Source organism: Haliotis rubra, unplaced genomic scaffold (genome assembly GCF_003918875.1).
Source record: "Haliotis rubra isolate DU_JTF1 unplaced genomic scaffold, ASM391887v1 Scf1280, whole genome shotgun sequence".
Taxonomy (NCBI): Eukaryota; Metazoa; Mollusca; class Gastropoda; order Lepetellida; family Haliotidae; genus Haliotis; species Haliotis rubra.
The window spans coordinates 87,007-110,225 of NW_025765204.1; the positions used below are offsets into that span (position 1 = coordinate 87,007).

The 23,219-nt window shown below is 39.7% G+C and overlaps 1 protein-coding gene and 1 long non-coding RNA gene across 2 annotated transcripts; one reads left to right on the forward strand and one right to left on the reverse strand.

The window, feature by feature from the left end:
• The first annotated feature begins 1,028 nt into the window (after nt 1-1,028).
• On the forward strand, nt 1,029-2,103 carry LOC124266822. The gene is made up of 2 exons (XR_006895864.1): nt 1,029-1,773; nt 1,875-2,103. It is a non-coding gene; the product is annotated as an uncharacterized LOC124266822 (long non-coding RNA).
• A 1,075-nt stretch (nt 2,104-3,178) lies between these two features.
• Nucleotides 3,179-20,116, reverse strand: LOC124266821. The gene is made up of 10 exons (XM_046701621.1): nt 19,991-20,116; nt 19,096-19,158; nt 18,717-18,770; nt 17,750-17,818; nt 7,446-7,499; nt 6,930-6,995; nt 6,128-6,426; nt 5,397-5,501; nt 3,662-4,190; nt 3,179-3,620 (listed from the first exon to the last, which is right to left on the reverse strand). The coding sequence occupies exons 2-10, from the start codon at nt 19,115-19,117 to the stop codon at nt 3,610-3,612; spliced, it is 1,209 nt and encodes a 402-aa protein (XP_046557577.1). The 5' UTR covers nt 19,118-19,158; nt 19,991-20,116; the 3' UTR covers nt 3,179-3,609.
• Between the last annotated feature and the right edge of the window lie 3,103 nt (nt 20,117-23,219).

The window sequence follows — 23,219 nt, forward strand, 5'->3', positions numbered from 1 at the left end:
GTCTGTAATATTATGATAAGATTCCAATGTTAACGTGTAATGTTTCGGAAGGATGTGCTCGAGCCCAGCACTTCAAGGCACAAGATAAGCCACTCAACCTATATTTGACCTCACCAGCCAGTCTATATTTACACCTGTCTATTTACAATTTATGCGCTGGTAGTATGTCGACGAGAGAGCTACAGCTATCCCAGTAAGACATGCATAGTGCCCTCCTGAACTGCTACTTTCATGATGGGTATTGAGTGACATCCACTGTAACGTGAACTTGTAGCGTTCAAAGCTGAGAAATAGCTACCAGCTTTCGATCAACATTGAATTAAATTTGTAAGGTGACCTATAATGCAATGACCTAATAAACACACGACTCTCAATCTGCTGGTGTGAATAGACAACGTCCGTGTTGACTAGCTGCAATTCAATATGGCGACGGAGAATTCAACGCAGGTCATATAATTTATGGAAAACTTTGAGAAGGTCAGTTTGGTGCTGTGTACAAGTTGACGATCGATGGTCATGTATATGCTCTGGAAGAAACTAAAGGAGGTGTCCCCACCTGGATGGTAAACGTCTCGAGGAGAATTACGGACACTGACGATGTGCGCTGATCACCCTAATATCGTAAAAAAGTGATTACAGCGTGGATTGGTGTTGAGATTAATATTCAAATGGAGTACTGTAACCTTGAACATTGAATGACTATGTCATAAAAAAACAGGCCAGGAGAGGGAACGTTAAATTATTTCATGCTGGACATGGCACGGATTATTCACCATCTCCACAGACAAAGGATCATCCACAGAGACATCAAACCCAGCAACGTCCTGCTGGTGGCCCGAGCTCATCATAAACCCACCTGCAAGATTGCTGACGCGGCACTTGCTCGTTTGACCTTTCCATTTAGTAACCTGGCAACCATCTCCTACACCTACTACATGACTACCGGCTTGTGTACCCTCTGTATGTCGCCCCTGACGTATTCACAGGTCATTATTCCACAGCCAGTGATGTTTTCTCTCTTGAGTACTCTTCTACGCCATGCATTCTTTGCAGACCTTCCATGTAAAGAATAAAACGTTACTGTACCCAGTCCTCCCACAATCAAATGGGATGTTTCATTGTGCAAGCCAAGAGGAGATCAAGAGGGCAGTCATGATGCATGTGTTCAACGCACAAAAAGCCGACATGGTGAGCTCGATGCTGGAGTTGCAGCTATGGTCTCGACCTGGAGCCGACTCCAGTGGAGTCTACTATCAGTTCATTACTCAGGTTCACTAGGAAACATGACTCATGTAACTTGGTTTAATTTCTCTTGAAATACCAGAACCTTTTACAGGGAATTGGACTGCTCTGGGGCATAAAGGCAATGCAATGAAACTGTTACAGTGGTTTTGACGATTCATTTTATTCATTCTGATTCATACTCTTACATCAAAACAGCTTGCTTTCCTTAGAGTAGAAGAAGGGATGACAGAAATGGAGGGATGATGTAAGAGTGAGTGAGTTAAGTTTTACGCAGCTTTGAGCAATACCACGGCGGGGGATACCAGATATTCGATACTTATATTACCATACAAAATATGTACACGGTTACCATTACAGTACACGAATATGTGTTCTATTCCAGGTGTGTTATTGTTTATATATTACTTCAGTGTTTATGGTATCACAGGTATCAAATATGTTCATGGTTAACATTTCAGTACACGAATGTGTGCTCTATTCCAGGTTTGTTATTGTTTATATATTACTTCAGTGTTTATGGTATCACAGGTATCAAATATGTTCATGGTTAACATTTCAGTACACGAATGTGTGCTCTATTCCAGGTGTGTTTTCGTTTATATATTACTTCAGTGTTTATGGTATCACAGGTATCAAACATGTATTTGCATATGAATGTGTGCACCAACGATGTTAATATTGTCTGTATGGCTGGTATGTGTGTGTGTGCGTGCGCGTCGGTGCGTGTGTGTTTTGGAGTGCTTTTTTCATGTTATCAATGTTATTTTATGCTTTTATTGGTATCTCACAACCTAATTAGGGTGGCTCATTATTGAATAAAAAAGTAGAATTACGAGGTTTGTACAACCGGTGAGATCTGTGAGATCTCAGAATATGCTTTCATTCTTCACAGTTTTTTTTGTTTGTCGCCACACTCAGCAATATTCCAGCTGTGTGATATGTTTGTGATCAACAGCATGATCATCGATCTACACAATTGGGATGCGATGACATGTCAACAAAGTCAGCAAGCCTGATCACCCGATCCCGTTAGTCGCCTTTTACGACAAGCATGGATTGCTGAAAGCCAATTCTAACCCGAATCTTTATGGGTCACTGTTCTTAATGACACATACTACACATACTACACCTCCACCGCATTCCAAAGTTATTCACTGGACTACATTCAAGCGTCTTGGAAATATTTACTTTGTACAGGATGCTTTATTATCAACAGAGGCACGCGTACAGCCGTGCTGACTCGTGCTTCATTCATTCATTCATTCATGACACGATTTTATGGACAACAACTTCTTTTTATTCTTTATACGACGTTTCAGAGCTAATGTTTGCTCTTTCATCAGGTGATTGCCGAGTCAGTGTACAGAGTGAATATATAGAGATAAAACAAGGTGGGAGAATGTGCAAAGATAACAATATAATTACGAAGCAAATTAGATAGGATTAATGTACAAAGATACCAATATATTGTAGTGACAAAGCCAAGTGTGGGGGTTGTGTTCAAATATTTCCTGAAAACAAGCCAGATTCTACATACCAGCATCAACCACTGTACAAAGAGTTAACGTCAAGAAAACATCGAGATCCAGAGAAAGAAGCCAGCCATTAACCGAGACAAAGGCATTTACCTTCCCAGTGTATACTCCATTGTTCTATAATCACCGCCGTGTTACATTACCTTACCGTTTATCTTAATGGCTTCATGCTAACATTGTTATCTTTGTATATTAATCCTATCTAATTGGCTTCGTAATTATATTGTTATCTTTATACATTCTCCCACCTAGCGCTGTGCGTTGGACCTTTGACATTTTCGTAAAAGCAAATGTATAAAACAGTATAACAACAGACAACTTTTACATTCCTTTTATTGTTTCTAGTGATCTGGACTACCAGATGTCCGACTTACGCTTTGTGGAGAAGGCGTTGGCTGAGTGGGTTAGATTTCTGTAACATAATCATCGGGCCAAGCCGTGGATGCATCCAAGGTATAGTGGAGAGTGATTGTAACGTATACCCTGCAGATTATCGAGGTTGTTAGGCGGCATCTATTGAGTCTTGGTAATTGGCAAGTCGAAACCTTTTTTTCAGGCGGAACCAAAGACATTCGACACACAGGTTTCGAAATGAAAGTTCTCTGATAGGTGAATTTACTCATTCCAGAGCAATGCCACAGGTTTCATCCTTTTCGGGGTTCCTTTTGTTAATAACATTCGGTTCTGAAATGTTCCGAAGTACCAAGATGTCTTTATTCTACATATGTCTCACAATACTAAGAATGTACAGAATGACTCAGAAAGTCTCAGAATACTCCGAATGTCTCAGAATACTCTGAATACTTGGAATATTTCTATACACCAAACCCTAAGCAAAGCTGGTCCTAAGAAGACAGTACAACAGATCTATTGTCAAGGGAGACGACTAGCCCGCGCTGCATGCCATTTCTCCAGTTCATCAAAATAAAGATAAGAATCATCACGCTGTAAACTGACATAGTAATAGTATGGCGAAATAAAACTACTTGTGTGGTCCCGAAAAAGTTTGGCGAGGATGATGTTTATTCCTGATTGGTCAAATCGATGACATTTCTTGTATTTGTGGATGTTCACCTCACAGAAGCTGTCTTGTTCTGGATCCCGAGGACACATGCACTTAGCACTCATGGCACAAGCTGCCCATGGTTTCACAACGGCCTCTTGTACCAACTGCTCGTTGTGAAACATGATGAATGTTGCTTCATGCTCTAACACTGGAGCTAGGGTGCAGACGTCTTCCTTCATGTAGTTCATTGTAACCTGTAGAGTATGCTGTGCCACAGAGTTTGTACCTGAGGCTAAGACCATGCCTCGTCTCTCTGCATCATCTAGCAGGGATTTGATGATACTGTTGGAGAACCTCACAGATGCGTCCATCCACACCAGTATGTCTGCCTTATGTAGGTTAGCCTGAAAATACAACAACTAGATGCAAACCTATACTAAGCTGTTACAGACGCGTCCATCCACACCAGTATGTCTGCCTTATGTAGGTTAACCTGAAAGTACAACAACCAGATGCAAACCTATACTAAGATGTTACAGACGCGTCCATCCACACCAGTATGTCTGTCTTAAGTAGGTTAGCCTGAAAGTACAAAACCTAGATATAATACCTAGCCTAAGATGTTACAGACGCGTCCATCCACACCAGTATGTCTGCCTTATGTAGGTTAGCCTACAACAACAGAGGGAGAAAATGTATCTGAGCTGTTGTTGATATATGGTACAAGTCGAAAATGAGAATTGCATCATACACTATTTCGGTCACTGATGCCCCAAACTAAGGAAATACAAAACACATGTCCACCATAAAACGTTTTGAAAACTTGATGTAGGCTTTGAAGACACTAACCCTGGCCAAAAAAACACAGAGCAAGTATCAAATGACAATCTTTGAAATCTTCGTAAAAACAGTCTGATCGATAGAACCCCATCGTAGAAACAACTACGATATGAAGAGTGAGTGAGTATGATTTTACGCCGCTTTTAGATATATTCCAGCAATATCACAGCGGGAGACACCAGAAATGGACTCCACACCTTGTACCCATATGGGGAATCGAACCCAGGTCTTCAGCGTGAGGAGAAAGAATGGGGCACTTACAATCACAAAAAATATGTATGGTCATTTATTTTAGGCAGGAAGTAATTGACTCTAAATACATATAAGTGTACGTTCGGGGGAATACTGTGAAAAATCAAGGAAAACACCGAGATTGAAACTGTGTAATTTATAATACATTAATGGTCAAAACAAGCTTGCACATGTACTTAGTGTAATTGTCTGGTGTCATCCTCTCTCACTCATCATCCCTGCTGACACCAAACAGTTCAGATTTGTCATGATAACCTGAAAACAGTTAATCTCTGTGTTCAGTTCTTCGTTCAGTTTACCGCCGTTGTGTTTACAGGTATACTCTACAGTATATTCACGGGTTTATCTCCGAACTGCATGCACAGACAAGGTTACATACTGATGTATATGCGCTGATATGTTGCTTAAAACTGTTTGCCTAAAGTCTATATACATCTTATACTGGATAATATTCAATGAATTTTATATTTTCTCCTGAAAATGCACATGTTAATGTACGGCAACAGAACATAGCTCACCTGTATAATAATCGGTTTCCATGTGTAGCATTTGAGATTGTGCAACCTTGAAGGCATGAACTCCAACGGAAATCTCCGAACTTCACAACGACAATGTTTCTCCATCTGTGAATAAAGGAGACAAAAATATTTCTATAATCGTCAGAAAAGATGTGTTCTGTGGTACCATTCCGTATTCATTATACGAATATATTCATGACAATATCACAAACACATGCAGAGGCAACTCAACTGAGTAAATGTAAACAGTAAACATGTATACTGATAATTAATAATATCCAAAGTATTGTTATCACGTGAAGATGATTCATACTGGTTGCTAACTGCATTTTGTGCTTTGAAGAATTATTGTTATTTGATGTCATTGATTTCTATTATCTTCATTTTGTAATTGTTTTGTATTATGTTCATTGAATAATTGCTTAGTATTATGTTCATTTTGTATGTATGTATGTATGTATGTATGTATGTATGTGTGTGTGTGTGTGTGTGTGTGTGTGTGTGTGTGTGTGTGTGTGTGTGTGTGTATGTATTTCCTTTTTGTGAGTGAGTGAATTTTAGTTTTGCGGCAATATTCCAGTAATATCAAGGGGACACAGGAATGAGCTTCACACTGTGTACCCATGTGGGGAATCGAACCTGAGTCTTCGGCGTGATGGGTGAACGCTGATCATCATACATAAAATAAATGTTACAGATATATCTATTGGAGACAATATTATTGGTTTCACCTGCTTTCGTTCAGCTGCCGTCAGTCCCAGATCATAGAGCACAAATGTGTAGTTATTAATCAGAGGGAAGACATTCCTGTGGAGGTTCCGGATCAGGGCCTGGGACTCGTAGAAGTGGTTGCTGGATGTTGCTGTGACAAACATTGTTCTTTTGCCGGTAGGGGGCTCTGGGAACAGTCCCATTATTAGGTCCAGATCCTGGAGATTTCGTTCCGACATAGTAGACAGGACACTTCTCAGGTTTTCTTCCAGTGTTGTGGACTGGGGTGCTGGGCAGCTTGGTTCAACACAGGCCCTCCCTGAAAGGAACCAGACAATACAGTTTGATGGCTACCAAGTTCACCACATGTCGCTCCACAAGTTATAAGGACGCCATTCAGAAGAATTCACTGAAACGCCATGTTGCCTTTGATGGTGGCGTTTCCGTATCTCCTTGCCCGTGAACATCCAGGTTAGAATTGGTTTTCAGCAACCCATGCTTGTCCCAAGAGGAGACTAACGAGATCGGGAAGTCAGACTTGTATGACACAGTTCACCATATCCTACTTACGTAGATCAATGCTCATGATGCTGATCACTGGATTATCTGGTCCAGACTCGATTATTTACAGACCGCAACCATATAGCTGGAATATTGCTGAGTGCGGCGTAAAACAACAAACAAACAGAGAGCTTCTTCTTGGCCACAGCACTTACAATTTTACTGACACATTTGTCATCCACTCTTATAACTTTCATCACTATTTTGTCCTCTATGCAATTTGGAATATGTTTCGATGCATAAAATGAAAACTTGTCTGACCAGGGTATGATTCCTCTTCACATGGATTCACTTGATTGTACATCCATTGTCCCGCATGTTGAAGATCTGTTAGATCACGAAAACACAAGTGTAAGTACAATTATATATAACATACCTCATTGATCATATAATGTCTCCATGTTTATCATATAACTAACCTTTATTTAATGATTTGATCATTATAAGCATTATTATTGACCGATTGTTCCTTTATTTCCGTTGTTGATTCCCAAGTGGAAACTAAGTTGATACAACACCAAGAAACAACAAGGAAAGGTGTTATAATCCCTCCCAATCCCCACCCCTATCTCTAAACACACACACACACACACACACACGCACATGCACACACGCGCACACTCGCACGCACGCACACACACACAGAGGGTTGGAGAGGGAGCATGACATTAACCTTCGTCTCTCGAGTTTGATGCGGGCTACTTTGCACGTACGGCACCACATAGATGTCCCATTACATCCGACCACCTGCTTGGTGTGAAGCAAACGTTTACATACCTCTAACTTTCCTTGAGTACTCTTTCAGCAAGTCGTTGAAGCTAACAGCCATAGCTGAAATGTAATGACGTCACACTAATTATTCACATGACTGCAGATAGTTGTCTGTCGGTCTGATTGGGCTTTACTCGTAAAGTCTGACAAGTCAAAAGGTAAGAGCTGATTCTTCATGTTTAATAAAACACTTTGTCGAAAACTCCTACTATACCACTTCACTGCTTGTGCATACCGCTCTACTGGTTGTGGCGTACCAATCTACTGCTCGTGCCATACCACTCCACTGCCTGTGCCATACCTCTCTACTGGTTGTGGTTTACCCCTCTACTGCTTGTGCCATACCACTCTACTGCTTGTGCCATACCATTCTACTGCTTGTGCCATACCACCCTACTGCTAGTCGTGTACCACTCCACTGCTTGTGTCATACCATTCTACCGCTTATGGTGTACCACTCAACTGCTTGCGGTGTACCACTCTACTGCTTGTGTCATACCACTCTACTGCTTGTGGTGTACCACTCTACTGCTTGTACCATTCCACACTACTGCTTGTGCCATACCACACTACTGCTAGTGGTGTACCACTCCACTGCTTGTGTCATACCACTCTACTGCTTGTGGTGTACCACTCTACTGCTTGTACCATTCCACTCTACTGCTTGTGTCATACCACTCTACTGGCTGTGGTGCACCACTCTACTGCTTGTACCATTCCACACTACTGCTTGTGCCATACCATACTACTGCTTGTGGTGTACCACTCTACTGCTTGTGGTGTACCACTCATCTGCTTGTGGTGTACCACTCTACAAGGGCAGGACACAAACCTGATATTCCTTCAAAAACCATTTGTTTTTGATATCTGAGAGAGGTATACACAATCTATACATGAAATGAAAGCTTATGATCTGAGCTTTAAGAAAAAAAATGATGTAGCGAAATTTATGTGGACATTTTCTTATAAAAACGTTTTTATGTCAAACCAATAAAGTCTGTAGAGAAACTCTGCCGTAAAATGAGTCATCAAGAAAACAGTACTACCAGTACTTCCTGCAGTCTGCTGAGACCACTTTCTGTCCTAGCAGTGTTGACATTTGGAACTTGACAGCTTGTTAGATCTTTTTCCAAAGATTTTCATTCGAAGCATTGACAAGTCTTCAGATTTCTTCAATATCATTATTGAGGTAAGTTGTTTTCTAATTGTGTACATTTTGTTTGATGATAAAATTTTGAAATGCATTTCAAATAGGTAATTTGTTATTGTACCTGATATTCTAAGATATTTTCATGGCATTTTACATGTTTAAAGTCAACTGTTTCATCGACAGATTTCAAGATAACTAACTCTTAAGTTGTAACTGATGAAACTCCTTGAGAGGCCATTTTAAGGATGAAAATATTCATCAAATCCTATTCAGAGAATCTTATGCTGCATCTTTCTATTATTGGTCCAATTATATTTCAGATATTATAAAATTATGATTTTATTAGGTTTTTGATGATTCTTTTCAAAGAAGTTTTGAAAAAATGTACAGATAACATTCTGAAACCCTGAGAGGGCCACCCTGTATAAAATGCCTTGTCAGTGTAAGCAATATTTCCCTACAACTTAATATTACCCGATTGTGATCCTAAACTAAAAAAACACCCCAATTTTAGCAAATAAATATGTTTTGAAGTGATTTTTAAAGAAGATATGTTGATTATAAAAATGTAGAAATGAAATAATTTCTGTCTTAACGTATATAATTTCCCCAAACATAATGTTTTTATATATGTATTTTTTTTTCCACCAAAATATAAACACTACCTTATAATTTGACAGGACAGTTTCTTCCAAAATATTTATTAGATTGAATTATATTTATAAACAAAGATATAATTCAATATGTGCATGCTGTCCAAAATTATTTTCACTAAAATACCTTTTAATGTTTATTTTATTTTTGGGGGTAAAATATAACAAGAAAATTGATTGCAAAGGTTTTTTTCAAAACTGCACATTAGATTTCTTTATTTGTTAAACTTTTACCTTTAATAGTTTCACATACATTCTTTTATTTATTAATAATATCTTGATTTTTTTAAATACAATGTACATATTAAAAAAAAAATTGCTATCATTTTCATGTAGCATCATAATGCAAGCTTGTATTTTTTAAAAAGACATTTCCCTTTTTGAAATAGTTTTTCTCTTGTTTTTATTGATACAATACGAATGTAAACAAATTTAATGATTAAACTTAAACTTATACAGATACATAAGTGCCCAATTCTGTCAAGATAGGTCAAGTCCAAAATTGAACACTTTTACGTACCTTTTAGGTATGTATGTATTTCACAGTAGTTTCGCATGCACTCACATATATTCTATAACTTTTTTTTTATAATGAATATTAAACATATTAAAAAGCTCTTATTTGGTTGTGTCAAAATGAAATTTTGTGTTTAAGAAGGGCATTTCTTTTCATGAAATGTTTTCCTCCCTGAAACAATGATATATTTTAAATCTTTGAAGATTTCATGTTTAATCTTTTTTCATTCAGGTATATTTCTGAAAAACTTAAGCAATGGAGCCAAAGCCAGTGAAGTTTGGACAAGTCCAAAAAAGATCACTCTCTCATGAGCCTTTTAGATATATATATATCTATATATAGTATCACAGAAGTTACACATACATTGACTTATGTATTGATAAAATCCTACCTTTATTTGTAAGATGTATTTACTTTAAATGTTGCTCTTAACCCAAATCATAATGACCTTTCATGTTTAAGAAAGGAATTCTCTTTATGAGTGAGTTTAGTTTTACACCGCTTTTAGCAACATTTCAGCACTATCACGGCGGACTATCACGGCGAAATGGACTTCACACATTGTACCCATGTGGGGAATCGAACCAGGGTCTTCAGCATGATGAGCGAACGCCTTAACCACTGTACTACCCCACCACCCACTCTCTTTATGAAATATGTTCTACTGTTAAAAAATGTAAGAAGATTTAATGATGAAACTTTCCTTATTTCAGGTTAACTTCAAAGAGAAATGGACTTAAAGGGACCAAGTCCAAAAGAGTAAACATTCGCGATACAATGGCAATATTGATAAGTATGAAACCTGCCATTCCCTCCGCGTTTGATAGTGTTGGTGACAGTTTTATGCAAAATATGAAGCAGTGTTTCACAAGGGCTGATACTGTCATAGATATGTTCGACCAGTATGACAATCGCAACTCCACTAAGTCTGCAGAACGTTCCTGAAGAGCTGACCTCAACACCGGCAAGAAGTATCAAGTGTCATCAGGCAGACAGATTCCACAGTGGAACAAGTTTCTTGGTGTATCTGAGAACATGTCACAGTTAACGTTTTGTGTACCAAAGTCCAAGTTGCTACAGTGTCAACAGAACCACAAGGAGGATTGTATCTCTCAGGAAGATATGAAGATGGAATGGTGACCAAGTTGATCCCTCCAACTGGTGATGCTTGCATTGATGCACTTGAAAGTTCTCAAGAAGAAGTTGATACATGCATGCTCTTCAACGCCATGTACTGCAATGGTGAGTTTGAAGAGAGGCATACCCAAGGAAGTATCATCATCAAGTCCCCTGATACAGATGTTGTCATACTATATATCTGCTATTGTCCACAAATGGAGCATGTCCGTGAAAACTGGAGTGTCTTCTGAAGTCACGGACAAGCACCGGTTCAATCCTGTCCATAACATCTGCCATCTTCTTGGATCATCAATGTCATTTGCTTTGCCTTTACTGGCTGAGATACGTCATCAGCATTATTTTCATGTTGGCAAGAAGACAAAGACAAAGATGAAAGACAAAGATCTTTTTCAAGTCATCAAGTCTTATCTTCAGGAAACCTTGATGCAGCAGAGGAGGTCTGCAGGCAATCTAACGTCAGCCTTTCATGACCCCAGGAAGAAGGTTAAACCACGTCACTCTTTGAATGACATGAGATTTCAACTATGTCGACTAAGAGACATTGAGCTTGCCCAAGTTCCCTCATGCGAAGACAGCTTTCGACAGCACGTTAAGCGTGTGATGCGGCAAACTAGCATCTGGACAAGTTCTCATTGTGGTAAACCAGAGTTTGGTAACCTTGAAGATTTTGCCTGGACTAGGGTGAATGGATTGCTCAACCCCACATTGTTTGAACATCAAACTGCTTTGGAAGTTCTTGACTGCCTTGTTTGCACCTGTTGCAAGTCCCCATGCTCCTCAGTGTGGTGCATTTCTAGACAGAGCAATCTGTATTGAACTGTGTCCTTGCAAGCGTGGACAGAATTGCACTAACACCATGAATGATCTTGGTGAAGATAACCAGTGACAATGAAGAATGACCTGTGTAATAATCATATTCCTTTTCCAAGTTGTTAGTTATTACAATAACCTTTAACACAAGACATTACACTTATATTTCAGTATCTTTAACAATGTTCTATCTTAGAGATATTAATGTATCTTTACCTGTAATGATGATAGTGATGAGTGATTAAAAGATAATTTTGAAATTATACCAATTAGATTTATTATTATTCTACTGTATCATACCTGACAAAAAAAGGAGGACCGAAAATTACATTTTTTACCCAAATTTTCAATCATGCAACGAAACTTTTATGTCTAAATATTGCAATCACTATTATTTTTCTATTGTACAGAGAACAACCTTTCATTTGATGGTGAATTTGTTTGAATGGGGTCAATAGTTTGAAAATTAATCAAGATATTTGGAAATTATGATTTTTAGTGTTTTTGACCCAAAATCAGGTTTTACCAGAAAGTGTCCACGCGAATTTTTCCACATCATGTCAAATATTATTCTATAGCTCTTCAGCTTTAATTTGATATATAGATCATGTATACCTCTCAATTTGATCTAATAACACCCCCAAAATGGGTTTGTTTCCTGCCCTATACTGCTTGTACCATACCTCTCTACTGCTTGTGTCATACCACACTACTGCTTGTGGTGTACCACTCTACTGCTTGTAGTGTACCACTCTACTACTTGTGCCATACCACTCCACTGCTTGTTCCATACCACTCTACGGCTTGTACCATACCACTCCACTGCTTGTGCCATACCACACTACTGCTAGTGGTGTACCACTCTACTGCTTGTGTCATACCACACTACAGGTTGTGGTGTACCACTCTACTGCTTGTAGTGTACCACTCTACTGCTTGTGTCATACCACACTACAGCTTGTGGTGTACCACTCTACTGCTTGTAGTGTACCACTCTACTACTTGTGCCATACCACTCCACTGCTTGTTCCATACCGCTCTACGGCTTGTGCCATACCGCTCTACTGCTTGTAGTGTACCAATCTACTACTTGTGCCATACCACTCCACTGCTTGTGGTGTACAACTCTACTGATTCTGGTGTACCGCTCTACTTCTTGTGCCATACCACTCTACTGCTTGTGCTATACCATTCTACTGCTTGTGCCATACCACTCTACTGCTTGTGCCATACCACTCTACTGCTTGTTCCATACCGCTCTACAGCTTGTGCCATACCACTCTACTGCTTGTGCCATACCACACTATTGCTGGTCGTGTACCACTCTACTGCTTGTGTCATACCATTCTTGGGTTTACCACTATACTGCTTGTGGTGTACCACTCAACTGCTTGTGGTGTACCACTCTTCTGCTTGTGGTGTACCACTCTACAGCTTGTGGCACACCACTCCACTGCTTATGCCATACCACGCTACTGCTAGTGGTGTGCCGCTCTACTGCTTGTGTCATACAATTCTACTGCTTGTGGTGTACCACTCTACTGCTTGTGGTGTACCACTCTACTGCTTGTACCATTCCACACTACTGCTTGTGTCATACCACACTACTGCTAGTGGTTCGCCGCTCCGCTTGTGTCATAAAATTCTACTGCTTGTGCCATACCACACTACTGCTAGTGGTGTACCACTCTACTGCTTGTAGTGTACCACTCTACTGCTTGTGGTGTACCACTCTACTGCTTGGGCCATACCACTCTACTGCTTGTGGTGTAGCACTCTAATGCTTGTGACATACCAGTCTACTGCTTGTGCTGTACCACTTTACTACGTGGGCCATTCCACTCTACTGCTTGTGCCATACCGTTCTACGCATTGTGCAATAAAACTCCACTGCTTGTGCCATACCACTCCACTGCTTGTGCCATACCTCTCAACTGCTTTTACCATACCACTCCCCTGCTTGCGGCATACCACTCCACTAGTTGTGGTTTACCACTCTACTGCTTGTGCCATACCGCTCTACAGCTAGTGGTGTACCAATCTACTGCTTGTGCCATACCATTCTACTGTTTGTGCCATATCACTTTACTGCTTGTGGTGTACCACTTTACTGCTTGGGTCATACCGCTCTACTGTTTGTGGTGCACCACTCTACTGCTTCTGGTGTACCCCTCTACTGCTTGTGGTGCACCACTCTACTGCTTGTGGTGTACCACTCTATTGCTTGTAGTGTACCACTCTCCTGCTTGTGGTGCACCGCTCTACTCCTTGTGGTGTACCACTCTACTGCTTGTGGTGTACCACTCTACTGCTTGTGGTGCACCACTCTACTACCTTTAGCGTACCACTGTTCTGCTTGTGCCATACCACTCTACTGTCTGTGTCATAGCACTCTACTACTTGTGCCATTCTTCTCTACTGCGTGTGGTGTACCACTCCACTGCTTGTGGCATACCACTAGACTACTTCTGGTGTACCACTCCACTGCTTGTACCATACCGCTCTACTGCCTTTGCCAAACCACTCTACTGCTTTTGGTGTACCACTCTACTGCTTGGGCCCTACATCTTTACTGCCTGTGGTATAGCACTCTACCGCTTGTGCCACACTTCTCTACTGCGTGTGGTGTACCACTTCACTGCTTGTGCCATACCACTCTACTGCTTGTGGCATACCACTCTACTGCTTGTGCCATAGTACTCTACTGCTTGGGCCATGCCTCTCTACTGTTTGTGGTGCACCACTCTACTGCTTGTGGTGTACCAATCTACTGCTTGTGGTACACCACTCTACTGCTTCTGGTGCACAACTCTAATGCCTTTAGCGTACCACTCCTCTGCATGTGCCATACCACTCTACTACCTGTGCCATAGCACTCTACTGCTTGTGTCATACTTCTCTACTGCGTGTGGTGTACCACTTCACTGCTTGTGCCATACCACTCTACTGCTTGTGGTGTACCACTCCACTGCTTGTGTGGTGTACTACTCTACTGCTTGTGCCATACCTCTCTACAGCGAGTGGTGTACCACTCCACTGCTTGTGGTGTACCACTCTACTGCTTGTGGTGTGCCACACTACTGCTTGTGGTGCACCGCTCTAGTCCTTGTGGTGTACCACTCTACTGCTTGTGGTGTACCACTCTACTGCTTGTATTGCACCACTCTACTGCTTGTGGTGTACCACTCTACTGCTTGTGGTGTACCACTCTACTGCTTGTGGTGTACCACTCTCCTGCTTGTGCCATACCACTCTACTGCTTGTGCCATACTACTCTACTGCCTTTGCCATACCACTCTACTGCTTTTGGTGTACCACTCTACTGCTTGTGCCATACTTCTCTACTGCGTGTGGTGTACCACTTCACTGCTTGTGCCATACCACTCTACTGCTTGTGCCATACCACTCTACTGCTTGTGCCATACTACTCTACTGCTTGTGGTGTACCACTCTACTGCTTGTGGCAATCCACTCTACTACCTGTGCCATACCACTCTAATGCTTGTGGTGTACCACTTTACTGCTTTGGCCATACCCCTTTTACTGTTTGTGGTGCGCCCCTCTACTGCTTGTTGTGTACCACTCCACTGCTTGTGGTGCACCACTCTACTGCTTGTACCATACCTCTCTACTGTTTGTGGTGCACCACTCTACTGCTTGTGGTGTGCCACACTACTGCTTGTGGTGCACCGCTCTAGTCCTTGTGCTGTACCACTCTACTGCTTGTGGTGTACCACTCTACTGCTTGTATTGCACCACTCTACTGCTTGTGGTGTACCACTCTACTGCTTGTGGTGTACCACTCTCCTGCTAAACCTACATTTCTCTCTTGGTTGTGGTCTACCACTCGACACGTTGTGGTGTATAGATCCACGGCTAAAGTTACACCTCTCTACTGCATGTGGGGTCACACAAGCAACAAAGTGGTAGAGCACAGATAATAGAGTGATACAGCACAAACAAAAGAGTGATAAAGCACAAACAATAGAGTCGTACAGCACAAACAATAGAGTGATACAGCACAAACAAGAGGGGGTACAGCACAAACAATAGAGTGATAAAGCACACCCAATAGTGATACAGCACAACCAAAAGAGTGATACAGCACAAACAATAGTGATACAGCACAAACAATAGAGGACCGCCTCCGTTGTGTAGTGGTTAGAGCGTCCGCCAGGAGAGCGGAAGGTCGCGGGTTCGATCCCCGACCGCGTCATACCAAAAGACCTTAAAATATGGTACTTGTTGGTCCCTGCCTGGCGCTCGGCAATAATGGGTACAACAAGGACTGGTCGGCTCGGAGTCAGTATAATGTGTCTGAAGTGGGGTATTCATGCTTCACTGCGGCATGGTATCTCAGTGGGCTAGCACTATAAAACCAGCTTCAGTCTGGGCTAGTACAAGCAGCCGCACAAACACATACACACGCATGCACGTCGTCATATGAGCGAAATATTCTTAAGCACGACGTAAAACCCAATTTCACCTCACCTCACCTCACAAACAATAGACTTATACAGCACAAACAAAAGAGTGATCAAGCACAAACAACAGAGTCGTACAGCACAAACAATAGAGTGATTAAGCACATCCAATAGTGATACAGCACAAACAACAGTGTGATACAGCACAAACAATATCGATACACCACAATCAATGGTGATGCAGCACAAACAATATAGTGATACAGCACAAACAATAGAGTGATACAACACAAACAATAGTGATACAGCACAAACAACAGAGTGATAAGCACAAAGAATGGAGTGATACAGTACAAACAATAGAGTGATACAGCACAAACAATACTGATACATCACAAACAATAGTGGTACAGCACAAGCAATAGAGTGATACGGCACACTCAGTAGTGATAAAGCACAAACAATAGAGTCATAAGGCACAAACAAAAGAGTGATACAGCACAAACAATAGAGTGACACAGCACACACAATGGTGATAAAGCACAAACAATAGTGGTACAGCACAAACAATAGAGTGGTCCAGCACAAACAATAGATTGATCAAGCAGAAACAATAGAGTGATACAGCAGAAACAATAGTGGTACAACACAAACAGCAGAGTGATACAGCACAAACAATAGAGTGATACAGCACAAAGAATAGTGGTACAGCACTAACAATAGAATGATACATCACAAACAATAGTGATACAACACAAACAGCAGAGTGATACAGCACAAAGAATAGTTGTACAGCACTAACAATAGAATGATACATCACAAACAATAGTGATACAACACAAACAATACATTGATACAACACAAACAATAGTGATACAGCAGAAACAATAGTGATACAGCACGAACAATAGAGTGATACAGCACACTCAAAAGTTATCAAGCAGAAGGAATAGAGCGTTAAAGCACAAAGAATTGAGTTATACAGCACAAACAATATAGTGATACAGCACAAATAATAGTTGTACAACATAAACAACAGAGTGATACAGTACAAACAATAGAGTGATACAACACAAACAATAGTGGTACAGTACAAACAATAGTGATCCATCACAAAGAATAGTTGTACAGCACTAACAATAGAATGATACATCACAAACAATAGTGATACAACACAAACAATAGATTGATACAGCACAAAGAATAGTGATACAACACAAACAATAGATTGATACAACACAAACAATAGTGATACAGCACAGACAATAGTGATACAGCACAAACAATATCGATACAGCTCAATCAATGGTGATACAGCACAAACAATAGAGTAATACAGCGCAAACAATAGTGATAGATCACAAACAATAGCGATACAGCACAATCTATGGTGATACAGCACAAACAATAGAGTGATACAGCACAAACAATAGTGATGGAGCACAAACAATAGCGATACAGCACAATCTAGGGTGATACAGCACAAACAATCGTGATACAGTACAAACAATATCGATACAGCACAATCAATAGTGATAGAGCACAAACAATAGAGTGGTACAGCATGTAAAGTATAGTTGTGATAAGGAGGTATATACAGAAAAAACGTGCATTACCTGTTTGACGTTCTTCTTGTACATTTCCAAGATGAGACAACTTGTGAAAGGTGATATTGTCGAATATAACTGAAATCAAACGAAATTACAGTGGTATTACAGTATCGTGTGTGTGAGTGCTTTCGTGTACATGTATGTGTGTGTGTGCAGGTGTGCGTATAGGGATAATTCTGACAGTAAGATGATCAAGATTACAGCATTCAAAAGAACAGCAAATTTTGACGTACCTTTGCATGTGTTTCTGACCCATGAGGTACCTGGTGTCAGCGCTACTTCATTGTGATTCATTACCTCATGCTCAAATATGTCATACTTGTTATCGGACATTGGACTGCTTTTAGTAGTGAATTCGTGTGGTTATCCCAAATTCGTGTGGGCCTCCCAAATTATCCTACACACAAGCTTCAGAAGGTGCAGAATACTGCAGCCAGAGTGGTCTCTCTGTCAAAGAAATCAGACCACATTACTCCCGTTCTTCACTCACTTCATTGGCTTCCAGTCCACTACCGCATAAATATAAAACTCTACTCCTTGTTTTCAAAAGTTTACATGGTCTAGCTCCTCAGTACCTCTGTGATCTGTTCCACCGTTATACTCCTGTACGTTCACTCCGATCAAATGACCAGTGTCTTTTGACAATTCCTGTGACTAGGACAAAAACATATGGTGACAGGTCACTCGAGACGACTGGCCCTCATCTCTGGAACAATCTTCCATCTCACGTCAGAACACAACCAGATTTAGCTGTTTTTAAATCAAATCTGAAGACGTGTCTCTTTGCTGAAGCATTTGAACTCTATGTGATATCTAGACCATCTTAGAGCCAGAGCGCCTTTGAGCGGATTACGGATATTGGCGCTATACACGTATTTGTATGTATGTATGAATGCATGTTATGGGTTTATCACTTACATCATCACCATACAAAAGCAAGAGCGCCATTGCCAAAAATGTGAAGTTTTATTACCTGGTTCTATTTCTTCTGGTATATTTCTAAGATGAGACAAATCTATGTATTCGTCTGTAAGAAAAGAAGTACATTTTGTCAAGTCTTACTGCAAATCTATTGTATATCTCACACATGTATGCTTTGATCAGAAGCGATGAGAACACCATAGAGAGGCACTTATTCAACATTGCTAACTTGATTTTACGACATATAGACGTCGATTTAATGATTATTCTTCATATTTTATTAAATAAACTTCTTCGTGACAAATTTTATCTTCTTCTTCAATATGTGGAAATGAGCTACAATCGTTTAATTCATTATTTTTTATATATTTGTCAGCAAATTAAGCATTATTAAATATAATAAATGATATAAAATGGTAAATGCTACATACATTCATATGAAGGCTTGCTCATGAACACAATGAAGCAGACACAAAGCACCAAGATGGCAAGACCTGGAACCATACAGACTGTGAGACATGTTCTGATTACTTTGATTGGCATTCTAGAAGTTGGGCAGATGAAGAATGAAGACTATTTTTCATAGGCGATGTTTCGACATAGATTCATTTGCTTGACAACGACATTAGAATCTATGTCGAAACGTCGCCTTTACAGAATAAAGGAGTTGTATATCCATAAAAAATAGTCCTCATTCTTCATGTTCTGATTAGTTAATTCTAAAGATTTAGTGAAGGCAATATTTTATACTTACTGTTAGAAATGATAAAATGATGCACATCTACTACATAGGTAAAAATATAGTGAAAACATATGTATTAAAATGTACAAAAATAACTTCATAAAATATGACCCGTTCATTTCTACGCAAGAAACGAGTAGATTACATTTTTAATATTTTGCGGGAAACGATATCTTACTGTGGAAAACTTGAATTAATATTCATCTGTTTGATTGGTACCACCATTGGCTCAAAACATTACAGTTTTGTAAGTAAGACCTTACTGAATAACCTGTGTGAGCGGAGGGTGCTACTGTTAGAAGCTATTTAGCAACCAGTAGGAGTCATCATAGATTTTAATTGCACCACCAATTACGGGCTGATTTACATCGTTATTGTTCCCCTTTACACCACATGGATTCTGTTGGTGGAAGATATTCGAGGTGCATTATTCTACGGCGTTGTTTGCATTGATCCGCTCCTCACCTGAGGACGAGTAGACAGTAAACTAATTTAGTGGGTCAATACTTCGTAAAGTACATGTACAATGGCGTCCACATCTCTTAGTTAAATGTGTATAGAAGGAACATGATACGTCTACTCACATATCACAGGTCTTTTGTAATCTTTCTGGCCAACTTCTGGGTTGTACTCTCCCCCGACATCATCGCGTACATCCGACGCATATGTGACATCGTGCGGCCTTTCAACATTGCCTGCTGATAGCAAGGATTAATCTACCATATTCATGACAATTAATTTCCAAATGCAAATTCTCAGAACGCTGAGGAGGGCAAATAATCCATCTTCACGAATCTGAGATCTAACGGTCATCAAAAGTAGCATTTCATGGCATTATTTTGTATTCCATAGTCACGGCGTTCAAGAAGTGTAGAATGATATCCCCATTTGAGGAAATGGACTATAACAGCGACAACATGTGTCACGTTGTACTTCCCCTCTATCGCGCATGGCCGACCACTTGTTTGCTTTGGTGTAGGTTTACTTAAGGCTCACAGTAAGATGAGATCTAAATTCTTTCACGGATCGGCAAAGAGTCAAACGCGCATTCTACAACACTGCAGATTTTCCGATGTCTGCACATGACGCTGACCTTTAGGTTTCAAACTTTGCACATGAGGCAGACTTTTCGTCCTTTGATTTTTCTTGGCTAAAGTTTTGGGAGCTATTGATATACTTTTATTGAAATTACTTTTCTACATATTAGTAAACGTATAGCGCTGACCAGGATTCCCACATATTGAGAAATCTGTTACTTGCAGAATAACAGAGAATAATATTTCTGAAGAATTGTAGAATAAGATTTCTTTTTTAAAAAATCAAATAGTTTTCAAATAATAAAGTAATTGTCCAGGAAATATTGTAAAAAAAGGTAGCTCAGTTCTTAAGGCGTTCGCTCCTCACGCCGAAGGCTCGGGTTCAGTTCCCAACATGGGTACAATGTGAGAAGCCCATTTTGGGTGTCGCCCAGGAATATTCCTAAAAGCGGTGTAAAACCCAACTCATTTACTTACTAAACTAGCAAGAATGCGAGTGAATGAATAAATACATGTTAATACAATTAAATAGGTTTTTCATTGATTGTGTGGAATCTTGTTTTATGATTTTATTAATTAGTTTGATTATTTAGCCATAGTCTTTTGTCTTCTAAGTTAGATCGGCTGACCTAGTTCTTTATAAATGTGTAGGAATATGAGTAAATTGTTAATATGTCAGGGCATAAATTGCCGCTGGTAAAATTTAAGAAAAGAAAACTTTTTTTATTGTTTTAAATGTCAACTCAAAATTCAGGGCGGGTGAGAAATGAGAAACAGAAAAAATAGGTCCATAGTTTACATTCCTCTTGCAGATTAAGTAGGGGTCGTATGGTCAGTATTTACCAGTTGTATTCATCATATGGCCACAAACTGTAAACTAACGTTCAGTCTCTGACATAAAGTAATGTTGATAAAAACAAACAGATGGAGAAAGAACCCCGAAGAGATGGAGAATGAAGGAAAATCTTGACTTTGCTTAATCAGAGCTGTAGTTGGTGGTGGGTGTTTAAAGACGAAACAATATCTGATCTACCTTAACTACAATTTCATTTTGATTTTCAATACTTAGCCCCACCCCCGCTCTGAAAACCGTTCCTACGCCCCTGACCATAGATTTTGAAGCAGTAAAATATATTCATGCCAATAATAGTTGTCACCCCTCCCCACCCCGACCCCCACACACACCCTCCGATAAAAAAATGAAGGGAGTGACAACCCTTATTGGCATGAGTATATGTTCCTTGATGTCATTTTTGACATGGATGGTTGTCTGTATCAATATGAACCGATTTTACATCTTGCAAGAGATCATCCAGTGGAGATGAAGACAAAATGTGATACAGTTTCAACCAGAACACCCACTCCTGCAATAAATGACCAATCCCTAAGACCCCCAAAACTCCAAATGTGATTGCAGTTCCTTTTGTGATAAACGGGTCACTGCAGGATTTTAAAAAATCAAAACAAATTGATTGTCCCAGAAAATGTTTTCAAAAATACTTGTGCTTTAGAAGGGGGAAAATAGAAATTGTCTGCTAGAAAGATTACACTGTTTCAAGGAATTATTTCGTTAAAGAAAAGTAGGATCCAAGTTCTCATTAATAAATTATCTTTGTCTCCATACAAGATCCCAGCCTGGTCAAGCAGATATAACATAAGCGACGCAGATTATTTATGTTCGGAAAGTTAGTGAATTATAAAATACTATAGTCTGTTTGAGTCAAAATGATACCGATGAATCACAATCTGACTCCAAATCGGTTCATGATCAAACATTCATTTCAACGCAGAATGTGATGAAAACATCAGACCAACTCTGGAAAAAAGTTTTATAAGGTTTGTCTCCAAAATAACCAAACAGACTGTAGTCAGGACAATGTATATTTCCCTTGTTTTAGCGTATGGAAATAGTTATGGCACTACAGAGCTACAGATAACTTTTTGGGTCATTGAGTTATGTACTCTCTTGTATTCGTCCCAAATGGGTATCCTAATTTTCCTTTGTGTAACCAAACAAATTGTACCCACCTCACTCAAACTTAATTGGGTATTGTGCCATTTTCCATTAATTGTAAAAAATAATAAAGTTGTTTGTGTTTGTTATTTATATTTGATCTGTAATATGAGAAACGATCAGAAATACTGCAAGTTGCAAACTCCCTGTCCTGAAATAGAACCTCTCAATATACATAAGTTATTTTATCTATCCACATGTACGCAAGCTAAGATTTGACATTTTTGTGTGCACGCATGTAAGATCTCATTTATTGGGTATTTACAAAAATCCAAGCGTACTGGTACGCAATAGACTTAATAGGAATTGAGTTTTCACATAAATATTTGCGTAATTTACGCAGATACGCAACTTATCTGTACCTTTGGCCACTAAGTCATAACATCAGTCCAGCCAATGAGATTACAGAACAATTTTCATGGCACACAATACTGACAAATTGCGAGTAGCGTAACTCAACAAAAATAAAACAATGAATGAAACAGGGAGTTCATCATTTGCCGTTATTTATAAATAACGTTTTTACCCGGTAGACTGCAGTATTTGGGGCTCCAAACCAGAACGAACGTTATAGCGAAACATTTTCAAGCTCATGAGAAATCTCTTACTGATTTTGCTAAAATATATTTCATCACAATCGGACTTGATTTAATCAATGCTAAATATCCACTGGCAGTAAGATGTAACATGTAATGATGTAGTATAAATGGAATATTATAAAATGAACATGAAATTATTTTGTTACCAAATCAGCGTTCTACG

What these genes read in the sequence shown, in the direction of transcription:
- LOC124266821 (XM_046701621.1), bottom strand. Translation starts at nt 19,117, where the DNA reads ATGAGCAAGCCTTCATATGAAT. An exon ending in ACCAGAAGAAATAGAACCAG is followed by an intron (nt 17,819 to 18,716) that starts GTAATAAAACTT and finishes GTTTGATTTCAG; the next exon opens with TTATATTCGACAATATCACC. An exon ending in GTACTCAAGGAAAGTTAGAG is followed by an intron (nt 6,996 to 7,445) that starts GTATGTAAACGT and finishes GTGATCTAACAG; the next exon opens with ATCTTCAACATGCGGGACAA.